The sequence below is a fragment of the Drosophila melanogaster genome, chromosome 3R, assembly GCF_000001215.4.
Source record: "Drosophila melanogaster chromosome 3R".
Lineage (NCBI taxonomy): Eukaryota > Metazoa > Arthropoda > Insecta > Diptera > Drosophilidae > Drosophila > Drosophila melanogaster.
In genome coordinates this window covers 12,544,675-12,569,665 of record NT_033777.3, presented here as the reverse complement: position 1 = coordinate 12,569,665, position 24,991 = coordinate 12,544,675, and the positions used below count along the sequence as shown (strand labels likewise).

General features: G+C 41.1%; 2 protein-coding genes and 1 non-coding gene across 11 annotated transcripts in view; all 3 read left to right on the top strand.

Moving 5' to 3' along the window:
* Positions 1-19,041, top strand: part of Octbeta2R (Octopamine beta2 receptor) — a 45,101-nt gene extending 26,060 nt beyond the window's left edge. For 2 of the 6 annotated variants that reach the window (NM_001316576.1, NM_001260149.2), the window contains exons 2-7: positions 6,547-9,265; positions 12,591-12,689; positions 14,892-14,990; positions 15,064-15,422; positions 15,720-15,897; positions 16,419-19,041. In NM_001316576.1, the coding sequence (NP_001303505.1) occupies positions 8,712-9,265; positions 12,591-12,689; positions 14,892-14,990; positions 15,064-15,422; positions 15,720-15,897; positions 16,419-16,740 (1,611 nt within the window). In that variant the 5' untranslated portion in view covers positions 6,547-8,711 and the 3' untranslated portion in view covers positions 16,741-19,041. Of the gene's footprint in view, positions 1-6,546; positions 9,266-12,590; positions 12,690-14,891; positions 14,991-15,063; positions 15,423-15,719; positions 15,898-16,418 lie in introns of those variants that run through there. The other 4 variants (NM_001260148.1, NM_001260147.1, NM_001038960.3 and 1 more) reach the window with 2 other exon arrangements.
* Positions 18,052-18,151, top strand: mir-284 (mir-284 stem loop). Its single transcript, NR_048378.1, has one exon. It is a non-coding gene; the product is annotated as a mir-284 precursor RNA (primary transcript).
* Positions 19,042-21,436: 2,395 nt separating the features above from the next.
* The window catches only part of Octbeta3R (Octopamine beta3 receptor), a 36,660-nt gene continuing 33,105 nt past the window's right edge, over positions 21,437-24,991 (top strand). For all 4 annotated transcript variants that reach the window (NM_001038954.2, NM_001038957.3, NM_141953.3 and 1 more), the window contains exons 1-2: positions 21,437-21,755; positions 21,962-22,379. The gene's annotated coding sequence lies outside the window, so the exon portion shown is untranslated. The remainder of the gene's footprint in view (positions 21,756-21,961; positions 22,380-24,991) is intronic.

The following is a 24,991-nucleotide window of genomic DNA, read 5'->3' as shown; positions in this document are numbered from 1 at the left end:
ACTTTAAATTTGTATTATTTATATACCTTTATTGGGGGTTAATTAATTTTATGGAGGTGTCGACATTCCCATTCTGTTGTTGAGGAAAGTTATAACATTCTTAATATTTCCTATGATAAGCTTTGAAATAAAAGGGAAATATAATTAAAAACTATAATTTAGTATATATCTCAAAAAGATTAAAATATCCATAACCTATTTCATGATGTCGTAAATTTTCAGCCAGCTTAGCGCGTTTCGATGAAAATTTCTCAAAAACTAAAATTTTACGCCGCGTTGAAGCTGAAAAGTTTCAAAGATGTACGCTCCGAGTAAAAGTTCACTCTTCCCAAATCGCGATTTCGCAGTTTTATCACCAAGTAAGCCATAAAAGGACGAAGCCGCGGATGAAGGGACTTTAGTCACGGATTTGCTTCGGCAACCAGTTTATTTGAATTTGTCAACACGGACAAGGCCATCAGTGCTTGGCTAACTGGCTACGAGTACTTTATTTTTGTTCAACACCGAATAACGAAAAGCGAATGGCTGAAAAGCCAAGTGAAAAGTGGAAAGCGACGAAACACACGACCCACTGAACGCACTGAAAATGCCGGCGCAAACACAAATTTTTTAATAATCAAAACGCAGAGCGGCGAAAATCGCTGGCCACGCGTGGAATGCGAAAAGCCAGCGTGGAAAGCGGAAAAATCGTGTGTGTGTGGCCTTCGCCGAGTGTCTCGTAGATTTAACGGAATACGCGCCATAAATTATAATATAAAGCATATAAATTCATTGCTTTTGATTATTTCGTTTTGACGACTTTTGTGTGTGCCGCTTTTCCATTTTTTATTTTATTATTTATCTTTTTGGGTATATTTTATTGCCTGGCTTATGGGCGGCTCAAAAGTTGTTTTAGTTTTTTTCGGGGACCTCGAATGTTGAATTCCGTCGGTAATGGCCCAGCCCATAAAGTCGTAGTAGTAGTATTGCCGGAAAATACTTTGCATACTTCCAGGCGACCCCAATTTTCCCTATTTTCCCCCAGTTTCCCAATTGTACGACATTGCGAAAGGCTCCATGTTCATCTGGCTCGCATTCCTCGCATTTTGTGGAGCGTCGGGCGCAGACTGAATTATTTGATAACCTTATTTGACTTGCCCCATAATTTGATGCCATCGTTTGAGTTGGAGGCGCCCCAAACAAAAATGCCAAGCAGCTCGCATTCAGGATAATTCATATTTCGGGCTTAATTTCCCATGTAAGTCGAGGCCAGGTCTTCTGCTTAGCCAAATTCATAAGGATTTTGGGCCGAATAGGTGGTATCCTGCAGGCACTTGTCATATGCATTTTCAATTTCCGACTGCTTGGCATTTAGCTCAACTAGCAAAACTTTGCCATTCGCATGTGCGAAGCTTGGGGATTGAATGCGAAATTGGGTTAGACAGCAGAAGTTTTTGAGGGGCATCAAAGAAGGCATCGAAAAATCGAATCGAAATTGTTTCAATTTTCGCAAAATGGCGTTGAGCTCGAGCGATGGTCCATGAGTCATTTATAAACCCGGTGTGCCAGGCACGATTTGTGGTTGTAAGATCCTGGGATGGGATGGGATGGGATGCTGTGGCACCGAAACGGTAACGGAAGTCTCGCCGGCATGAATATGCATGAGACTAAGATCCTCGTTTTGCGAAAATGCCATGACTGTCGCCTGCAGCTGCAGGTGCCATTAGGCACAGCTGGGAAAATACTTCAGTTTTTCCGAGGCAAAACGAGGGAGAAGGCTTTTCCCTGCCAATAAAACAAGGCAAGTTTAAGCTGTTTTCGGGTTATCCTTGCCATCCTTGGAATGGGTACCTTAATTTGCACTACATATCTGGGTTTTGTTTTTCGCTTTTTGCCATTCGGTTGCAACGGAAGAAAACATCATCAATTTACTGATATCTGCAAGTAAACACTCCTGCTTAAGGACTTGGTCTTACTTCCATGCTGGGCCACCTGATGGACTGACAAATGCCCTGGTTAGATTAATGACCGGTTTTATGGTCAATGCCAAAGAAGGAGTAGGTAATAGTGAAAGTAGATGGGATTCATTAATAGTGATATAAGTATGAAAGGAGTGAATACAAGAAGATTTTTTAATAGGAAGATAAGAAAATAAATCTAGATAAATATGTGAATGAAAACAATCTACTATTAAACAATTATAGATCTTGTATAATCCTGATTGACACTGAATTTCATCATCTAATGATGTAACGAGCACACGGGCTCTGCAAATTAAGGCTGAAGGATTTGGCCAAGTCTAAGTTAATATCGCAATAGACAGATTCAGGCCAGCTGCCTGCAACAAAACACATAAATTTGACTGACAAGCGTGAGGCATCAGTTTTAGGATCCGCGGAGAAGAAGCTACGCGAATCGAATCGAGTGAATGGGCCAAGGATAAGTCGAGGACTCAAAGCCACTTAGGCGGACTGTCAATGCTAGACAAGCGCTCATTAAGCCCTGACCCCTGGCATTGAAATGATAAGGAGTCAGACACATTGAGACGTCATCCTCGAAGGACCAGAGAATGTGGGAGGTCGCCAATTTGGGGTGGCAATAGAGTCCTTCCGTGGGTTCGTCAATCAGCGCAACGCTCGCAGAACTTCTGACAGTTTGCTGTCAGAGGCAGCACAAGCTGGAAATGACAAACGGAAACGGAAGCGAGGCAAGCAGCACTCCTTCCTGCAGGCTGAGTGGGTCCTTCTTGCCGCTTTGTCAAGATCCAGGCACCAGGATGGGAATCCGAATGGAGGCACAAGATGTGATGCCTCCTGACTCTAACTGATACTCTGTGTCTCTGCTCCAATCAATTAGCAATATTGCGTTTGAGGAGCAAAATGACGGACGATTGTTCGGCGAACAATGCGACATTGTTGTGCTCACACTTCCCCTCGAATGTTTTGCTAAACAATTTAATGCCAGTAAGACAATAATGCTTATTAAGCAATTTTCATTAATCGCTGCGCCACTCGACGTTCGACGCCACAATCTCCAGAGACAATAAAGCGAGTTAGGATAGGGGAGCGCAAGTCTTCTGTGTTGTACACAAGGAAAAATGTTTCATTTCTCCAATTTATATGTTTCCTTAAAATAATATTCTTCAATAATAATAGTGTTAAAAATTAAATAGTATAAAATAGTATATAAATATACTCGATATTTCCTCCACAAATTCGAAAGTACTTTTGCAATTATGCTTCCATCAATTGTTTCCTTTTGTGTAAGCTCCTTTCCAATTTCCATCGTGCTGGCAGAATAGAGCACGTTAGAGTTGAAGTGGCCTGGTCGTGAAATATCAAGGCAATCGATCTATGTATCCCCACGCACCACCGCCCCCCGATTTTTGCACTCTTTTCCATGGGTATATTGTATCGAGGCTGCAGCTAAAGTGTGTGCGAGGGGGAAAATTGGGAGCAGGGCGGGCAAAGAAGTAGAAGGGATTCTATTTGTGTTTGCTTTGGTTTGGGTGTTGACTTTGACATTTGTTTTGTGTGGCTTATCCTTCAGATTCGCCCAGGACCCCCAAGTCCACATGGCCATCGCCATTCTCCCCATTGAAGGCACCACCACAATGGGGCATCAATCGGCGCGCATTTTTTGCCGTCTATTTAGCCAAGTTTCGTTTTTCATTGTGTGGACTTTGTGGATGTAGCTACAATGGCTTTTAAATGGGCGCTCGTGTTTCGCTCAGCGCTTTGGGCCCAAAGAGCCCCAGATCTGGACTACTTCTATTTCATGGCTGCCTACTTTACGGCCAATAAAATCGCAACGCCTTGGGCGTTCTTAGTCCCCTCCATTCTAAATCGCTTACAGTTGCCAGCCTGGCATATTTATCTATGGAACTGGAAATTGAAAAGCGTTTTTCCGCCCCTCCTCCTTACTGTGTGTGTGTGTGTGTGTGTGTGCGGCAGATTTGCAGCGAGGAAAACGTAAATTAAATATGTAAAAGTATTGCCAGTGCATACAATATGAAATGGGACATGGAAGCCGGGTGACTTGGGGCTTTATTCATGTGATTTATATGCAGGCTTCGTGAGAAAATTGGACGGGATTCCATTAACCGATCAAGAGCGTCACTGCATTGATGGAATGATGATGCTGTTGTGCAGATTATAATGTTCATTATGATCAATCCATCACGAAAATCGCCATTAATCGGCGCACGATTTATTTGCATTAAATGTGACAGCGGACAATTCACTTCAATGTCGATTTCGCTTGGCTTTCGGCTTTGTTTTTCTACTGTGACATTTGATGGTCTATTTTGTCAGTCAAGCACCTTGTCAACACAATTAAGTTTACCAAACAAAAATTACCATAAAGGGGCAAACCTCAGATGCCGTATAAAAAACTTTTAATGAAATTAATATTGTTTTCGCTGAGCCAATGAAAAAGAGCAAACATCACTTTTGCTTCTTTTTATCTACGCGCATACATATATGTGTGTGTAACCCTAGGCAATTAAATAAAATGGATTTTATTTTCAAATATCAATTGGACCATCGCTTTCAATGAATGCTTAAATGCTTTAGAATTGCGCGGAATCAATTAAAGCATTTCTAGAGCCATATTGTAAACCGATTTTGGTGTTTAAGTCAAAAGTTTCAAAGGTCGAGTGCCCACATTCCTAACATATTTTATTTAATTAATATGAAAAAGTTATGAAATGAGCAAATATATGAAGAGACAATTACATTCTATTGCCCGTCATTTTGTTTCTTTGTATGTATATGATAATTATGGTACTTATTATTGCCATACCTTTTTAACTAATTAACGGAGTAAGTGTATTGTGACCGCATTTTTTATTTGTAAATACACTAATATTAGTCAGTGTGTATTAAAATGTATAAAAAACGAATTGATAATCTTCTGATGTTTTTTGCTAAAGAAATTTTGATTAGACAAAAACAAACAAGGAAAGAAAATTTAAATTTAGTTGCCCTTTAATTAATTCAACAATTACACTATTTGCCTAAAATCTTTTAAATGTTATTTAATGAAAATATTTTCATAATTGTCAAGTCACAAATTCTTTGCATTTCCCAACAGCCAATTTTATGGCAACAGAACCCTAATTAAAGTTGGTCAAATTAAATCTGTCTTTTTGAATTTCTGAGGCAGTCGGAAATATGGAGTCTTCACTTTTCTTCAAAACGGAATACGAAATACATTCTGTGCCGCACAGGTGTATTTGTGAGTTTAACGTGGGGCAGGTGCAAATGTGGGTGAGTGGCAAATTGCCAAGAGTAAATAAAAGGCGACGGACTTGCCGAGAGAAGAACGGAAAGGGAATTTCATGAGTGCGTGTAAGTAAAAGCGAAAAGTTCTGTTTATTAAATAAAAATAAATGCAAGTTAATTAATTAAAACTTTAAACAAGATAGAGCATGCGCGAAACTTTATTTGCCACATGTGGGGCAGCAACAAAGTGCTGCAAAGTGAGTTAATCTTAATTAGCTGGCCTCAGGATGGAATATTTTGGAATGGAATCTCACGGCAATGCTATTTTATTGACATTTACCCAGCGTGCACCATAACTTGCATAGTCTATGTGCCGCGAAATTTGGCAACAATTTGTTTTACACAACCCAGAAACTAAAACATGCGAGACCGTCCAATGCCAAGAGCAAGAACAGTGTCGTCTAGAATAGCCGCAGATACATATGTATCTATATATGTATACACTTGCAGAGTACGTACGCAAGATTTTCAAATTAAATTTAAAAAATGATTTTCATGACATTAACATTGGCATTTGGCTGCCGCTAATGTTTCTGCCGATGTGTCGGTCGTTAACTGCACGATGGAAGCGTCGCAAAGATGTGCCATAGATGCAGATACAGAAAAGCAGGTACAGATACAGAAACAGATACAGATAGATATAGAGCTACAGCTACAGATACAAGACAGCTGCGTCCGGCGCATTTAGGGGTTCCATAGCTCGTGCTTCCGTTGCCGGGACACTGTCATCGGTTGTCACTCATCCGTTAACCTTCCCTGCGATTCCGTGTTTGCTGACAAATTCGCTGGGGGGAATAAACAGATACAGATACATAATCTATATACATATATGTCCCTCGGTATATGCGTGTGATTTTCGAGTCCCAACCCTTTTGCTCGTCTATCCCCTCTCGGTACTTGGAGAACCCATTAATTAAATCAACTTTTAATCTATTTATACATAAAACTGAAGGAAATTCGTTTTGCCACAAAATTAATTATACGCCCACGCGCCTTTAAATGCGATTGCCGCCGCCACCCAGTGCAAAATTATAAATTAAAATATTATAAAAAAAAAAAGAGAGAGAGAGAACACTTCTAAATAGCAGCAACAAGAAGTCACGCCTTTGATGAGCTGGGCATTCATGAAAAGAAATTGTTGTATTTTATTTATAAAATAAAAATATATATGTCTACGACAAGCAAAATGTTTTCCAATGTTTGATTTAGTTGCTCGCCAATATTTATGTATGCTTAAGTAATATTCACTTTCCACTCATATTTTCCATCTCTTTCTTTGCAGTTGCTCAACTTGGAAAAGCGCCAGGGCGTGGCAGGAAAATCAACAACCCTTCGCGCCATATGGCTTGACTCACTGCGGCAACTTCAGCGCGTGTGGACACTTTCATTTCCCTAATTAACAGTCCAAACGGGAAATTCGAAGCCAAAAACCGAAACCGAAAATCAAAAAATCCAAAAGCAAAACGCAAAAATCAACGCGTAGGAATTGTACAATAAATAATACGAAAAATAAAACCCCTACGCGAGTGACCAACGTATAATTTAAAGCTCGTGGCCACCAAAATGCGAGTGGCCAATTGGTTGTACGTACCATTTTGGCAACAACCACAGCTGCGAGCCAGAACATCAAACAGTCGGCCAAGATGCGAGCGTTGAAAACATCATCATCAGGAAATAAATTCGGGAAAAATGAATAAAAATATAAATATAAAGCGATATGAATAAATACATGAACTAGCACATAGCCAAAGCGATATTCTAAATGAGTGCTAGGGGGCAAAAAAGGCATAGGACATAGGATTTTACCATTTTCCCAACACTTAGTATTGACGGGCATTGCGGGGTACTGAGGGTATGGTATTGGACCGAAGATGCCGACCAGAGCGGAATATACATATCGAGATATAGATTCTGATATGGCGGCTGTATGCTAAAAGGCATTTAAAGCGAATGACATTCTTTCGCCCAGCTGTTGTCATATAAATCACAGCTTTTAAACAGGGTGTGTCTTTAGAGTTTGGTTACTTAAATTTCAAATTTAAGATGATAAAGTTTCATAGAAATTAAAGTTAAAAAAGTTCAATTCTATTTAAAAATCAAGGTCATTGAAATTTTAAAATATATTTTAATTGGTTATAAAAAATTTGCTACTTTGCAATTCTCAATTTCAATTGCCTTAACAGAATGATGATATATTTTGAAGTATATAAAACATTTTTTAATAAACGAATACTAACTTAACATTATTAAATGGCTAATTGTTGACCACATCATAGCCCAGTCCCTTAAAACATAAACAGTGATTTATAACACGATAAAAAGACACACCCTATTCCATTCGCATAAATGTAGGTAAAACACGCACAACATCAACAACTCAACTTCTGCGTCAGTAAATAAACAAATATTGACTCAAATCGATACAAATGCCAGCGGCAACAACTAGATAATGCACAAAAGTGATTATAATCGGGGCAACAAAAAAAAAAAAAGAAGAAGAAAAGCGAGCCCATGTTTTTCCAAGCTTTTAATAATGTGTTCTTTTCTTTGTTTTTTTTTTCCTTCTTTCCTTTCTCGATGGAACATTTATGGCACAGTTCCAGGAGGCCATAACATCGAATAATAATATCTGAATTAAGAGCAGCAGAACTAAAAAACCAACCACTTGGCCGAAACAAACTAAAAATAATTCGAAGCCCGAGAAATGTTAAAAATAAACCCAAAAGAAATCAACGAATATTTTTCGGAGGCAAAACAAGTCGGCGGCAACCGCAGCAGCCGCGGTGGCAAAGAATATGAACAGAATTAAAAGGCAGCTGCTTGGAGGCTAGGCTACCAAAAAATAAATATTAAAAAAAAAACCCAATCAGCGAGCAGAAGCAGCAAAAGCGAATTAACACAAAAAATATCAAAAAGTAAAATAGAAAATAGAAGCCGCACAACAGTAAATAGCCGAAAAAATTGTCGTCCAGCCGAGGTAGCCTCTCCATCAGCGGCGGAGCAGGCGGAAAAGCTACGGAAAATCAACGGAAAAGCGAGGCCATCACAAGAGCTCGCGTGGGCGGCGTTCGCTGGCAAGGACAGCGGTTGGTCGGTTGGTCGTTGACGTTGGCAGCGTCTGAAACTGAGGCGGATTCTGAAGCGGAGGAGCGGCGACGTTGTCGTGGCCACACGGTTTACGCTCCACGGTCCGCGGGCCACTTACGCGAATCAATTTCCGTTGCGGTGGCCGTTTCAGTTTTGGTTTCAACGTCGCCGGCGCCACGCGTGTCGTGATTTCCCAATGGCGCTTCCTCCAGTGGGTGTTTCAACCTAAAAGTGCGATAATAAAATACGGATCTACCACACAGTGTTACTAAAAAGATAGAGAAAGAGATAGAAAGAGAGCGCTACAAGCCAAAGATAAGTTATAAATTATTGTAAAATTAAAACCAGACAACGAGACTCATGTTGTTGTGCGACGGACTTGGCCCGGAGCCACCGCGGCAAAGGCATCGAAATCGAACCAGTGCCGCCAGGATTAGAAAAAGACCGAAATGCTGCTGCGGCGATGGCGGCAGCGGCAATCAGGCGGAGCAGCCCGGCGGGATAGTTAGCAACCCAATTAGTTATGGCCAAAGTCTGACAACATTGGCGCGGGTCACGGCGGCCGCACTGACCACGGCGGCCATGCTGCACACAACGAATGCCCTGGCTGCCACCGGCTCATCCAGCGCATCCAACTCTTCCACCGGCGGAATAGCACTGCCGCTGGGCACTGCCACACCTGCCACACACGAACTGAATGCCACACAGCCGTTTGGCGGCTCGGGTCTGAACTTCAACGAAAGCGGCGCAGGATTAAGTGACCATCATCATCATCAACAACACAATCCCGACGAGGATTGGCTGGACAACATCGTTTGGGTGTTCAAGGCCTTTGTCATGCTGCTCATCATCATTGCGGCCATCTGCGGCAATCTGCTTGTTATTATTTCTGTGATGCGTGTTAGAAAATTAAGGTGCGTATACGTGATATTTCAGCTGCTCCTCCTGCTAATTAGCTGTGAAAAAGCAATTAGAAGTACGCGCACTCCGTGTAATTCTTTCGTAATTTGCATAAAACTTGATTGCCAATTTGGCAGAAGTTACGAAAGAGAAAAAAATTACAAAGCGCTTGGCTTTCTATGCGCGATTTTCGTCAACTTTGCATAAAATTCATGCACGTCCATTTGTATCCCTTCCATTTTCTCCCTCAAAACGTGCTGCAGGACCTTCTTTTACTCGCCCGCCTCGTCCTGTCATTGCTCGTCCTTCGTGCTCGGGTCTCATGCTGACTCCGTGTCCTTTATTTACTCGCCTCATAATTGAGCATCTCAGCTTTGTTCTATCCTGTCGTTTCGCTTCGTTTCGGCATGAGACTGCAGTATTTACTCCCACCATTTAGCGAAAGGAGGCGGCCACAACAAAAGAACAGAGAGATGCATTATTTTAATGACAAATTAACTTTCATGACTTTATTCATGAATCCAATTTGCATATTAAGAGATTCTTAATTGGACGCCTGGATAATGATTTAATTTGACGAAATTCATTCTCCATCAACGTAACGGTTGAATTTAAATGCAAAATTTAAATGGAAACCTAACAGGCCGTAAACGCTTTATATTCAATCCAAAAATTTTGTTTTAGTTTTGGAATTTATTACTTTATATTATTTAACAAAGAATCCAGGCTATTTTTCATATCCGTTTCTATCCAGAACTTGTCAATTTCTTGCTGCGACCTTGTTTTGCTAATGATGGGCGGAGTTTTTTGGGGCGTTATCCTTCGACGAAAATAACGTTATACGAAAAAGAAGAAAAAAGGAAAACTTTTCTAGTGATAAATGATAGGACATCAGCTGGCTGGGGTTCGTTAATATTTTTAGTTATGCCTTAATAACTGGCGGGCAAATCAATTTAGCTTCATAAAGCCGACGCAATCAAAAGTTATTTTCTGCCTGACAAACGCTCGGTTATTTTTCCTCGATTTTTTCGCTGCTCAGCTTTAGACGCAGAATTTTTCTACCCATCAGAGGAAAAACTTTAAATGCTCTTAGCCGAAGTTGGCGAAGGGCAATGAAGCCAAAAGGCGAAACAAACAAACTTTGCAAGGCGGCACAGAAAAACGAGGCAGCAAAAAATTATAATAAAAGTTAGGGCGGGGGACGAGGCATAATTAAGGTTGAACCTCGCTTAATTCCCCTTTTTTGCCCTTGCTGCTAATGAGAAGCGTTTTATTTTTTAAGTGACTTGCGTGTTGCTGGATTTTAGGATGATGCCGATGGATGATCATCAAGATAATTTCCGTGCTCTGATTATAAACCTAAGCAAAAGAACGCTTTGAGGCACTTCGGTCAAAGGATTAACTTGTTTTTTTTTTCAAGAAACTTTCTATTGAACCTTTTAAAGAGAGTACATTTAATTAAAATCAATGTGTAGTAGAAGCCAATAAAATAAACAATCAAATGTTTGATTCGAATCAATTTAAGGTTGTAAGAATTTCTTATGCAGGACTTTGTGTATCTCTTCCCTTTTCGGTTTTTAAAGACTTTAAAGATGTCATTTGTGAAAATATGAAAATCGCGTGGTAATTAATACACACAAAACCGAAATGTGAAAACTTTTTCAGCGTGGTCAGCTCGCAGCAAGATTCTATTGTTCTGAGCTGCAAATATTACGCATACGTAGCGTGAAACAGGGAAATAAAAATGTGGAAAAGTTTACAAGCACAAAAAAAGGCGCACACACCCAGCTAGAAAAGAAATGACAATTAAACACTGCGAGCTTGTAGCTCAAAAAGAAATGGAACAAAAACAAAATGCATGCCCAACACGAGAGTGGGCGATGGAGGGTGGGTTCAAGGAGTGTGGGAAATGCTGAAAAAGCGGGTGGGTGGGTGGTTTGTTCACAGAACAAGTACAAAAACAACACACAGCGAGCGCGGCAACAACTTTGGCAATTAAGGCAGCTTATGGTTTTTATGACAGAATAAATTTAAAATGTTCTATGCCAAACAATAAAATTGCGCTTTCTTCTTAGCCCCACCCCGTCCAAGTTATTTTGGCGGCGATGAGCCGCAGCGAAAAGTGCTCTAGATGGCGAGTGGTATGAGCAGATATATCTGGATACTAAGGCTCTATATGTGTGTGCTTTAATTTGCCATTACAGCGTAGGGATGGGAGGGAAATAAGGGGGAAACCGAGGCTCATTAACACAGCGCCTTTCTCCAGAAGGATGCTCGGCAGTAACTTTTCTCTTTGCTATTTTTCTTAAATTTAAATGGCAGGCAAATTATCTGCAGCTCAAATCGGTTGGTGAGGGGCATGGAATAGAGGGCACGGAGTCACTGAGTAATGGCGTAACATTCTCAGAATGGCGTCGATTTGTTGCAATTAACGTCTAAGACGCTGAAAGTTATTTAAGTAGTAGCCAGGAGCAAAACAGATTACAACTGCCAACTTGAAACTAAGTACAATAGCCAAAGAAGATGAGATTAATGTATCTTAAAGGCCACAATCTGTTTAATGGATAAAAGATTAGGTCTTCGTTTTTAGATATAGCTTTTATATGATTTTTATTTCATATTCTTTTATTGATAACCACAACTAAACATTGCATATATGTATATTTAGCAAGGGATATACAACAAATATTTTTCATTTATAAAGTTAACTTGAATGAAATTATTCGGTCGGTATATTACCATAATCGAGCAAAAGTTTTCGAGAGCAGTAAATGCTCAATTTTGATTGCAAACTTTTCCCATTTGGCTTAGTGAAAATGGTGAATGAAAGGCGGCCACCTGGAGTTCAATGAGGCAGCTGCACTCATCCGATTTGAAAGTCCTCGGCCAGCAACTGGTGCAAAATTCTAATTGGCACTCGGCTTGGAATTCAATTTAAATAACAAAATAGCCATGAAGTGGTATAGGTTTGCCCAGACGAGTGCGGTTGACCTAAGCATTTTCCTCCGCCCACTTGTTTCCCGTATATATCAGATTTTCGTTCTGGCATCGGCTTAGCCCCCCTTGGGGTCGAAATCGTTCGACATCGTTCTCGATTCTTGACTGGCTTTTCAATTATACCCCCCGCTGGCAGCAGAATGCAATGGAGTCCAAACTGTCAACTCATACAAAAGAGTGGACCCCCACCATTCAACATCCCCGTCACGCATTCACTCATATGATATATCCTGATTAGCCCCCACGGGGTGCACGAAGGACCCCTCTCGCTTCGTGTGCTATATGTATTGTTGGATATTGTCCTGTGATTGCTAACATCTCGTTCTCTTCTTCTCTTTGCAGAGTTATAACGAATTACTTTGTAGTTTCCTTAGCCATGGCTGATATAATGGTCGCTATTATGGCCATGACATTTAACTTTAGTGTGCAAGTAACTGGGCGGTAAGTACAACAACAAACAGTAGAAAAAAAACAACAAAATGAATCCTCTCCCACTCCCACACACACACACACACAAGGCCTAGGCAGAGCAACAAAAGCGAGCAAAACTGTTGCAAAAATTACAGCTGCAACCAAACGAAATGCCAGCCCGGCCCCCATTCAAGGTGGTGGGCGTGGCAGTGGCAGAACAAACAACCAAAAACAAAAATCCCTGAAAAATGAAAGCAACGTTTATTTATGCTCCTGTGAATGTCCCTGTCTGTGTGCGTTTCTATGGATGTAAGAGTGTGCCACCCACTTTTGGGTGGCTGTGCGAATGAAATGCAAATGCAGAAAGTCATCTTTCAGTGCCCATGTGTGTGCATTTGCGTTCAAGAACTAAAATGTGAAAAATAGAACAAACAAAGAGGCATTCGTTTAAAATACGATTTCAGAATACCCATTTCATATATGGCGGAATTACCCTTAGAACTTCACTGAAAATAACTTTCAGTTTTAAATCAAATGTGAATCTAATCTAAACTGAATTTTAGTTGTTTTTATAGTGCAAAATTAAATCTATTTCTTACCAAAGAAACTGAAAATGTACGATTTATTTTACAAAATGCTTAAGCAAAATTCTCCAAATTCAATTAGTAATATATTTCAAGATTATAACAGCCTAAAATGCCCCTCAGTAAAACAACCAAGTAAAAAGTGTCCACTGAGAGGGAAACGACAACTTTGAAAAGCTATTCCAAAGGACAAAAACCGTCAGAGTGTGACATGGTCACATCCTTCACGCCGAACGTCCGAAGGACCGACTCCTTCTATGTGTTCCATGTGGGTAATGCGATATGTGCGAATGTGGATATATGTGAATGTATATATGTGCCATGCCAAATGCAGCCGACTGAGCTTGGTTAATTATGCATGGAGGCTGGCTTAAAGGACGCGCTTTAAGCTCGACTTCACCACCGTGGAAGCAATGCAAATGTTTACAATGTCACTGTCAGTTCCCAGATGACGATGGTCCTGATCATGGTGCTGCTAATGGTGACGATGAAGTGGCAGCTAGAGCCCCACATTATGTGGCACTTGCTGGCAGGCCGAAAAACTTTGGCCAAGCGCGAGTTGCATATAAATTGGCATCGGTTTGGTTCTGGCAACAGCCAACTCGCCGCCACTTGGCATTCATTAGACATTTTACCTTCACAGTTGCCAGTTGCATAATTGCAGCACGAGGAACTGCCATTTCATGGCTTAAGTGTCAAAACCGATGGCGCGCCCGCCCCAAATGGCAATGTAGTGTAAAGCACCAAAAACCAGCGAGCAAAAACAGCCTCGTTGGATAGTCGAAAAGTTTTTGAAACTGATGCCAAACGGGGCGCCCGATAATAAATTCCACTGGCTCCTGGCCCCAAAAAGGCCGGGTATCCGCCTTCACCGAAATGGCCAAAATGCGGAGTGGCAACCAAGGGCGACGGCAGAAGCGACAGGCGAACAGCGACGACGCAAGTTTTAATGAGTTTTTCATGCAGCGAACAGAGTCGCCTCCGCTTTCCTTGCCACTTTTCACCTCGGGCCTTATGGCCTATTTTCTGGTCTCACAGTGCATCTAAGCTTTTAATTTGGCCCTCCAGAATGGCAGTTCAGGGGCAATGTCACCTGGCAACCGAAACTAAGATGAAATCGATAAACACATAAATCAGGCGGCCTGATAACGAAAATAGGCGAAAAAGAGAGTGTGTCTAGTCAGTTTGAGTTTTTTATAGACCTACATTCAGGAATTGGCAGTAAAATGCCGTTTAAATTTAGAGCAACCTTATTGCGCATATCTAGTGAGTTTTTATGGCCTATATATCTGTATTTTAAATGGTAGTAAATATTAGAACTAGCGCAATTTTACCCACAATCAAATGATTTTAATCAGAGTACGTAAATAACTGTGTTGTCACAAAGGGAATTAATCGTGAAAAACTAAATTTTTTGCACAGCTAAAAACCAGGAAATCAGTTTTAAAGCGATGACTTCATAAAAGTATTTCGCGTGGCATTTTAGGTGAGGCAAAAAACCAGAAATGAGTCAACAAAAATATATACTGCAAATTCATGGACTCGATAATCAGATACAATGACGTTAGAAAGTAAAGGCCAAAGTTTATTGCCTCGTTATTGGGTAAGCATCGCGATACTAATGCCTCCATTCATTGGACCCTTTCAGGTGGAACTTCAGCCCCTTCCTGTGCGATTTGTGGAACAGCCTCGATGTCTACTTCTCAACAGCGAGTATTTTGCATTTATGCTGCATATCTGTGGATAGGTAAGTTGCATGCCACAGCCAGAACTATAGCTATATGAGGGCCCAATAACCTGGCGTTTTGCCCACTTCACAGATACTATGCTATTGTTAAGCCCCTCAAGTATCCGATTAGCATGACGAAACGCGTGGTCGGCATTATGCTGCTAAACACATGGATATCGCCGGCACTGCTCTCCTTCTTGCCCATCTTCATCGGCTGGTACACCACGCCGCAGCACCAGCAGTTCGTCATCCAGAATCCGACGCAGTGCTCGTTCGTGGTGAACAAGTACTACGCCGTCATCTCGAGCTCCATATCGTTCTGGATACCCTGCACCATTATGATATTCACCTACCTGGCCATCTTCCGGGAAGCCAATCGGCAGGAGAAGCAGCTGATGATGCGGCACGGCAATGCCATGCTGATGCACCGACCATCCATGCAGCCATCAGGTGAGTTTGGAGTCAAAGTTGGGTTGTAAACAACAAGGCTTACCTAGTTTGGCTGTAAAGAAATGTTTGTTTGAATATATATAATGGGTTTTAAGTGGAAATAATACTTCAAAAATATAAATTTACCAGGACAGAAAGTCTTATTACTTTCTGAATAGCAAACAGGTAGTGAGCGTGAAAGATCACTAGTTTGTTCTACAAGCATCCTGGACAGTGATGCAGTGCGAGTGCATTGAGTTCAGTGGCCCATCTCCAGCCTGGACTTTTATCAAATCTCCATCTTATCTCCTACGGCAGGCGAGGCGCTGAGCGGATCCGGGTCGTCGAAAACATTGACGCTGCACGAGGTCGAGCAGGAGCACACCCCCACTAAGGACAAGCACTTAATCAAAATGAAGCGGGAGCACAAGGCCGCACGCACGCTGGGCATCATCATGGGCACCTTCATCCTCTGCTGGCTGCCTTTCTTCCTGTGGTGAGTACCAACCAGCCGTCGAAGGTTGAACGTTTGGTTGAGAGTTGGAGGCCAATCCCGCTGACATGGGATTCCAGGCATAATTTATCTAATGTCAAGCATGCATAATTAAATATTACTCATACGGCCCGTGCGCCATTGTTTCGGCGGTTGTTGTTTTTCACACCACCCAGAGTATAATCTCATTTATGCAAAGCCCTGGCCCACTCATGCATCTGGAATTTATGGGTATATATATCTCATCTTTATGTGCTACACAGACAAAAAGTGATGCAGAAAGATTTCAAATGGTGATCAAAGTATTCAAATATAGATCGTTTATGAGGTTTAACTTTTATGAAACAAAAATATTCATTTGATCTTTTATATTTGCTTTTGTATTATTAAAAAATAGATATTATGCAATGCCGGGAAAAAAAAAGTACATAAAATTGCATTACCTGTGCAACTAATTTAAAATTGACTTAAATTAAGTTAAAGATAATGAGTGTAAGCTAATAATTATATTGTTTTAATTTTAGGTACACACTCTCCATGACCTGCGAGGAGTGCCAAGTGCCGGACATAGTCGTCTCAATCCTCTTCTGGATCGGGTACTTCAACTCAACGCTAAACCCGCTGATCTACGCGTACTTCAACCGCGACTTCCGGGAGGCGTTCCGCAACACGCTGCTCTGCCTGTTCTGCAATTGGTGGAAGGATCGCCACCTGCCTCTGGACATCGACATCCGGCGCTCCAGCCTGCGCTACGACCAGCGGGCGAAGAGCGTCTACTCGGAGAGCTACCTTAACTCGACAACGCCCTCGCATCGCCGCCAGTCTCAGATGGTGGACAACTTATAATACAGGGATGAGGCGCTGCTGACCCCCATCGCCCAGCAGCAGCAGCGGCTGGCGGCGGGCGGATCCCGCCTGGGCGGACAATTGGCAGCTGCCGCCAAGGATGGCAGGGAGTCGAAGGATGCAAAGGATACGGGCAAGGATGCGGGCAAGGGCAAATCCAATGTCGATTGCTTGGCGGGCGACGATGTGCAGGAGATCCAGATTGAAATACCCATGGAGTACATCAACAAATGGAACAAGAACAACAATGCCGCCGCCTCGACGGCCTCGAGTCATGTGTAAATGGTGCAAATGGTGCAAATGGTGCGACTGGTGTAAGGATGCGAATCGAATCAATCGATGCCAGCCGGATGGGTGGAATCAATTTAATGCAATTAAAGTGTTCCATTAATTTGTAAAATTAATATGCCGGCAAATGCGTCGGCTGATTTACTCGTAATGTTGACATTATTCAATCTGTGGAGCGTGCCATTTCATTTTCTTCACATTTTTTCATTTTTGTTTTCGTTTTTAAAACATTTAATCTCAATTCGAGTTTGCCGGGTTCCTTGGAGCACAGATCGGGACTTTGTATAGGATAACTTATTTATTTATGATTTTATGTCGTTTATATCTTGTTGTAAATACTGAGTATTTTTGTACGACTAAATTAAGCACAGGTTGTAAACTCATTTCGATAAATGTATATGAATATGTAATATGTATGTACGTACGCCAATCGAAAATCTGTAAGCCGTAAAGCATTTTGCTCACGAAAAGAAATAACCACAAATAAATTATTCAAAATGGCAATCACTGCAACTCACTGAGCTATGCGTGTACATAGGGATTCGCAAAATCGACGAGCTAAAGCTAAAACTAAAACTGTGCCAATTAAGAGACCGCAAATTATAGACAACTACGTGAGAAGTCCTGCGAATAAACAACCACACCCCCAACGCAATTAGAATCGGAGAATATTGATAAATTTATAGAGATACAAACAAAAGTCACGGCAGCTAAAGCAAAGCTAAAACCCAATTGTTATTTCAACGACAATCGCATGAATTGAAAATGCTCAAAATACCTAAAGTAAACCCCTAAATCGTATAATCAACTAAACATAGCGAGAATATATAGTCAAAACCATATATGTAGGACCCTGGCGATTGGTCAAAACCAAAGTCCGTCTAAATTAGCCAACATATAGTGCATCGATATCAGACTAACCAAATTACGTGTGTGTGAGTGTGTGTTTCCGTTTCCGTTTCAAAGTGCCAGCGTCGGGTTCAAAGGTCACGAGTGAAAGTGCTTCGGATAATCGGTGATTGCGTTGCAGTTCCTGGAATTAAGTTGACTGTGTAGCCTGTGAGGGCAAGGCTTGAATAATGCTCCTGAAGTCAGCAACTTGATTCCAGCAATTGCGGCCCGATATTCCTCAACAATGAGAAAACCGGAAAAGCCATGGGAAAAATCGTAACTTCCTCGAATTTCGGCTAGCAAATAAAATATTAATGCAAATAAGCCGAATATAAAAGCAAAACACGCAAACAAAGCTTTTTGTGTTCTTTGTATAAATAACTAACCATAAAATGTTAGCAACAGTTTGCAAAACTTACCGATTTATGATTTTCTCTTAATCCGCAAACCAAGCGGAAAGTCAAGTAAAAACAGTTGTTGTTTATTCGAAAGAATAGGAACTGGTTTTTTTTATGATTTTTCCAGCTAGTCTGAAACTAAATAGTAAATAATAATGTTGCCATGAATGGAAAACAAAGATAAAGAGCCAAAGCTCAGTATGTATAATATATAGTGTGTATAAATAAATGTCTAGATAAATGTTATATTTATAGTAAGTATTCATTAGATGACTTTCCTTGAAAAGATGAAAGAAAACAGAGCGAAAGCAGAGAAGACCGTAAACAAACCAAATCTCCAAAGGACTTGTTATATTTTTATAAGCCACAGCGCCCGAAAACTAATATTATATGTGTAATTTGTATTCGTATTTGTATATTGACATGTCTGTGTATATGTGTGTGCGAGTTATTTATTATGATTATTATTATTATTACTGACAACTGAACTTTTCGTTGCATTGTTTTGCATTTTGCTGTGCAATTTTCCGTGCAAAACAAAATAGGATCCTAACATTAAGCCAAGCTGACAAGCAAATCTAGCCTCGAGTGGGCGAGACACGTAAATGGCAAACTAAGCTACTAACTAAGTGAATATGAAATTTAGATGTATTATAAAAGCAAAATAACAAACTTCAAGTTGGAAAACAAGCAGAAAAAGCAAAAAATAAATTCAAAAACTACAAATAATAGCCAAACGAACTTGTTTTTCTCATTCTTGTTCTCATTCTGCTGATTACCCAGGACTAAGTTCCGAACAAACTGGAAAGTAAATAAAGTCTGGGATGGACCCAAATTACCCACTCCGCATCGAGGTACATTAACAGCATATTATCGGGACAAAAGTAAAGCTGATTACTGCCAGCGACAGTTGTAAACTTCTAAATAACTGTCAAGACTCGACTTCGCCTGACAAATTACAAATTTGTTCCAAAAGCCCCGTGGCAACGCGGGCGCCTTGGCACACGCGTCGAATGAGTGATTTTTATTTGGCAAATGCGTGTGTAATTTAACCGGCGTCATGGCAATGATATTACCAACCTCTACAGCCTCTTCCACGGCCCCCTCCTGAAATACTTTCGAAAAGTAATTTATCATTGAGTCCAGCTCCCAAAGAGACCAGATCAGTTAGCACGCTTTAAATGCCGGAACAAACGGTCGGCGACACCTGCAAGTTGAAGTTCGTCCCATTTCATAGGGCTCTGTATATTTAATTTATTTAGCAAGAGGTGACACACACCACATCGAAAAGTTGACCTGCAAAAGTTAAAAGGACACAGCTTACTTGGCCGCATGGAATAAACTTTTTCAGCATTTAAAAGCGCATAAAGAAAAACGAGATTGTTTCTACGAGAGTCTGTATTTATTTTTCTGATTCGCATATTGAATATGTTTATTATATATAATTTATTGCACGCGTAAAAAATTGATCGATAGCCTATTTAATTTATTCAATTATTATAATTGCTTTTAATTTGTTTCCAAGGTTATACATCAAAAGCATAGTGGTAGTAAAAAAGTAACCTTTTCCCTTTAACCAAAAACTATGTCAATATTTCAGTAAATTATTTTTACTACATTTTCACGCCCATCAGTGGAAAATGTAAAAGACAAATATTTTTGTTTCGGAATTAATAAACACTATGCTGTCACAGCGAATGAATTAATTCCGCTTCGCAGGCGAGTCAAATGTAATCAGTTTGCTCAACATTTTTTCGCTCTCTTGTGGGGGGATTAATCAATATTAAAGTATTGATGCCGGTGTACTTTTTATAAGTATACAATTTAAAGGACGATGTGTTATGAATTATTTTTTAAATTAGACGCCGCGAGTAGCGCTGAGGATGGCATAATAAATGCGAGTCAAATCGAACTCCATTCATCAAAGTCAGCCATGGATCCTAGATGGCACCCATCCAGACTCCCCATTCGGGGCCACTAAGTGAGTGATGCACGATGGCATCGGGGCAATCATCGCTCATAAGGCCCGCCAATTTGGCCATGACAAGTGATAGACATGCGCTTCTTAGCGCCAAGAAGCCAGCAGCAGAGGGCAACCAATGATGGGTGCCTTATTGCTTATCAGAATTTCACATTTCAATATTTAAAGGAGACAATAAGGCCGAAGGACCTGCACCTTATCAGACAGTCCGTCACTCGGGGCGTCACTTAAAAAAATCCGAACACAAACACACAACTGTCACCGACAGAAGTGGCGTTAAATCAAATTGCGTTGTCGTAGTTCCAACTCATATCTACATCTACATATTTATCTCTTTTTTATGAAATTTTAATAACTTCGACATGTGCGGAGACAAGCTCGAAGCCGGCATATTGCTATCGTCAGTCGTTGTTGCTGTTGCTCCTCCGATGATTTTAGTCCTTGTTGCTTGCATGTGTCGGTGTGGGTGTGTGCGAGTGTGCATGTTGTCCTGGCCCACCCATTTGTTGTTCCCTTTGTTGTTATCGTGTGATTTGCACAACACGAACACGCGCCGAAATAACAAATCTTTTTTAGATTTACTCACGCATTTTTGGCGGGGTGCCATCAAAATATTTTTATTACAAATGCAAATATTGACGCCCTGCATTGAAGGTTGGCGGTTGGTACTTTATAGTAGTGCTGACTTGAGCGCCTTGGGGGTTTTCCTTCTTTCCTTTTGTTGTGCGGCAAATTCGGAACTTGGATGGGGGTTGTTGGGTACTCCATAAAGAAAAGGTGTGGGTTGGCATGACTGGGGGGTAGATCAGCTGTTCTCGCGGTGGCTTTCAACAGGGTTGCTCAAAAGAGTATTGGAGCAAGGAAGCTAAGTTAGACGGAAATACGCTTGCACATGATGTCCCAATAAGTATGCTACAAAACATTTCGTTCAGTCCAAAATCCACACTAATTAAGCACGATTTACTTCATTTTTCTCGAATTTTACTACTACTACTTTCCCGAGCAACTCTGTTTTAGTTTGAAACATCCTTTTTCGCGCCAAATTCCACTGCGCAGAAGCTCTCTTCGTCGAATTCGCCGCACCCTGAGTTGGTTTGCCGCCAAAGGACTTGGCCGAGACTCAGTCAGTGGCCAGTTACCAGAGCAGGCGCTCATCGCCACGGATTGCTGACCCGCAAAAAAAGGCCAAGAAAGGCCTGCGAGCCAGCAATAAATACAAAAACCACAACGAAAGGCAGTTGAAACCTGTGGCCACTTGTCACAAAACGTAGCCCAAAGTGCCAGTGACAGTTGTTCTGATACATACTTGGCATCCTTCTTTTGTGGTGAAATGAATGAAATTAAATTCATATATATATACACATATTGAAAAACCGGCTGGACAGTGAAATTCGCGTGTGCGTGTTTCGATTCTGCGGCACTACAAAAACCGATACGAAACTCCATTTATGACCGCCGTAAGTCGTAAAGCCCTGAGTTTGTGGGTCGTCTTGTACGTGTTTACGTTACACGTTATATATATATATAAACGAAATATATAGAAAAAAAATTCAGGAAAAACGTGCGGCAAATTGCGGGAAACTTATTCTTGGCATGGGTATAGAAATCAAAAAGAAATTCCATTTTAACAAATCGATTTTGGGTGTTCTTTTTTATATTCGAGTGTGGACAGCAATATAAATGGAGTCGCGTTTCGGGGAGCTAATGACAAATTAAATTGTTGGCACACACACACCCAGAAGAATAACAAAAAAAACGGAAGGAATATCGCAACATCGAAGGCATTAAAAAATTACGAACCGCGCGTGTTAAAAAGTTCGAGCTGTTATCAACCAAAAAAAAAAAAAAAACAACAATAACAACAAGTAGAACAGCATTAACAATAAACTGCGATAAAAGCAACAGACAAACGGGAAAAGTTTCATTATTTCGGTGAGAAGGCAGCCAAGTCGAGGCGGCGGCAGGCAAATCAGGAAGGACAATGAAGGCGGCGCGCCAGGGGCGCTCATCCTGCCAATCCTCCGGCTATTCCACCGCTCATCATCATCAAGAACGGCGGACATAGGGCGCGTGTTGAGCAAGTAAGCAAACAATATAGAACTTCTCCTTCATTCCGCTGCACGTGAAAAATACAAAGAAGCAACGAATAGCAGGAAAAGCACACACAAACACATACTAAAGCAGGAGGGGCACACGGCAAACGGAAAGCAGAGAGCACATTGGGCGCCATTTTTAGTGGTTACGTAAACTGAAAGTGCTGTCTAGTTAAGCGGCAGGCTCTGTCGGGGTCACCATCGCCAACCGTCGTCACCCATTCTCCATTCCCCATCACCATCCACATTCCATTTCCATCCGGCTGGCCTTTTTAATAAAGTTGAAATCCTTAGTTGCCCGACACTTTAAATATGTACATATTCCGCCGTCGGCCTTTTCAAACTCAACTCCTCTTCCAGCCTGCCACCAGCTGCCCAGAATGTCCTGGTTTGTCTGGTGTCTGGGATGCCTCCTAATGATACAAATCGCACAATGAACAGTGGTTAAAAATTCACTAGACAATTTACTATTCCAAGCAATTTATTTGATTAGCTCAAAGTCTGAAGTCTAGAATCTGGCGATTAAGATAATCGTAAGAGTCTTTGTTTCAACCGAGCTTATTAGGTAATCACATTAAAGGACAAAGTCTGTGTATCAAGTTCAGCAGCACAGGACTCTTTTGTTGGCTATCTTGATGTGTCTCAGTTAGAATAAAACTGAAAATAAAACTTGATGTTTGTAAATTGATGTAACTATTAAAATGAAGGCCATTCATTGGTGCTGTTACCTGTTTCAAGCAGAATAGACATAAGTTAAACTTCGTTTCGCACCATTTACTTTCACATTTTATACGAAACACATTTATTGCTATAATTCAGTGAGGTATTGTGCACATGCACAGCTCCTTTTTACCCGACTTGATGCGCTTTCCTATGATTTTTTGTAGCAACTAGCGACAAATATCCGTGCCGCTTCACTGCTCGGCAATAATTTTTCATTGCATTTCTGAAACACAATTTCCTCTCGTTAGTTTTCCATTCCCGTATCACAGTGCACATGGTGCACAGTGTGCCATTTGCCGACGGTCGAGTTCCTCCACTGAGTTGGCTTCTATTGCTGATGCTCCTGTTCCTGCTCCTCTTGCTTCGCCTTCTCCTCTTGCTACGGCCGCTGGGTCAGGTCAGGATGCCATTTGGCATTTGCCACTTGATTCGCTCAGCCGACGGCACTGCGCCCAAACCATTCCCATTCGAATTGGACCCCTTAGTGTCTCACCTTTGGCCACCAGCCTTTTGGCCTTTTTCGCATTCGTGAATGAACTGGCTGGCTAGCGCAAAGCCTCTGGGTTTTGCCAAGGCGACTAGCACGCCACCTGAGTCTGGCTATCGATTTTCTGCACTTGCGATTTTGCACCTACGAGTGCACTTGCATTTAATTGAAAATCGGACCGGGCCACCTTTAAAATCAAATTTATCAAAAGCCCCCCAAAGTTCTCTGCCGATTGCTTGGTAACACAGTTCGTTCTCTGAATTGAAGAAAGTTTTTTACTCAGCTTTCTAAACTTTGTGCAGATGGCGAAAACATTTTATGAAATAACATTGAGTTGGTTGTAGTGGATTCGGAGAAATTACAAGCAATTTGTAGGTTTTGGAAATTCCAACGAAACTGATATGTGTAGGATTTTAGTGGAAATAAACAAGGATGACTTTTTTTTAGTAATAATATTTATGGAAAACTGAGATAGCTGAGCACACTGAATGTGTTTTATTGAACGATATACCATGTTTTTAGTTAAGACTTATTATACAAATAATATTTTTTGTAAAGATTAAAGTGCTTGGAGGATTATTTTTTTCTTAGTGTCGCAGGGACACTAAAATGACATACGGCCCACACGTACGAGCGCCGACAGATAGACAGTTGGATAGAGGAGAAGGACTACTGACAGACGGCGATTGTCATGCACAAATTGAAACTTTTCAAGTTACGCTCGAAAAAGTTTGAATTCAACTAATACAGTCGAGTTTCAGATTGTTTGGTCATACATGCGTATGCTCGTGTATGCATGTTTTATTTGCTGGAAACTTTCGAATGGTTTCGAGTTCACTGGGACTCTGATTCAGATTCAGATTCAGATTCGGATTCGGATTCTGAATCTGATTCTGTTGCTATTTCGGTTTTTGTGTGCAAAGAACGTTACCCCATGCCGAATGTAAGACAATATGGCCCTTAAGGTCGGCAAATATTTGCGCATAAATGTTTTAAATGTAAATGCCTTCATTTATTCGGGCAATATCTCATCAGTGGGTGGTCCCTTGGCCTACGAAGGCATCTCGAATGTCTCCCGATAAATGCCTGGATAAATGATGAATAGAATGAATGCCTTGAGCCATTTTAGCATACCATTGTTGTTCCGATTGGCGTGTCTGTTTGTCTGGATTTAGGCATAAGCTAATCAAATTCATAGCTGGCGTAATGATGCGATTTGTAAGAGATTTGAATGCTTTGATTGAAAATTTAATTAAAGAATATTGTCAATCGATCGGAAACTTCGTGTACTCTGTGTATCGACAACAAGAAATCATTGCACTGACACTTCGTATTTGATTTTCAATTACCAACGTTCTGTGCGAGATTGCTGATAATGGTTTTTATTAAC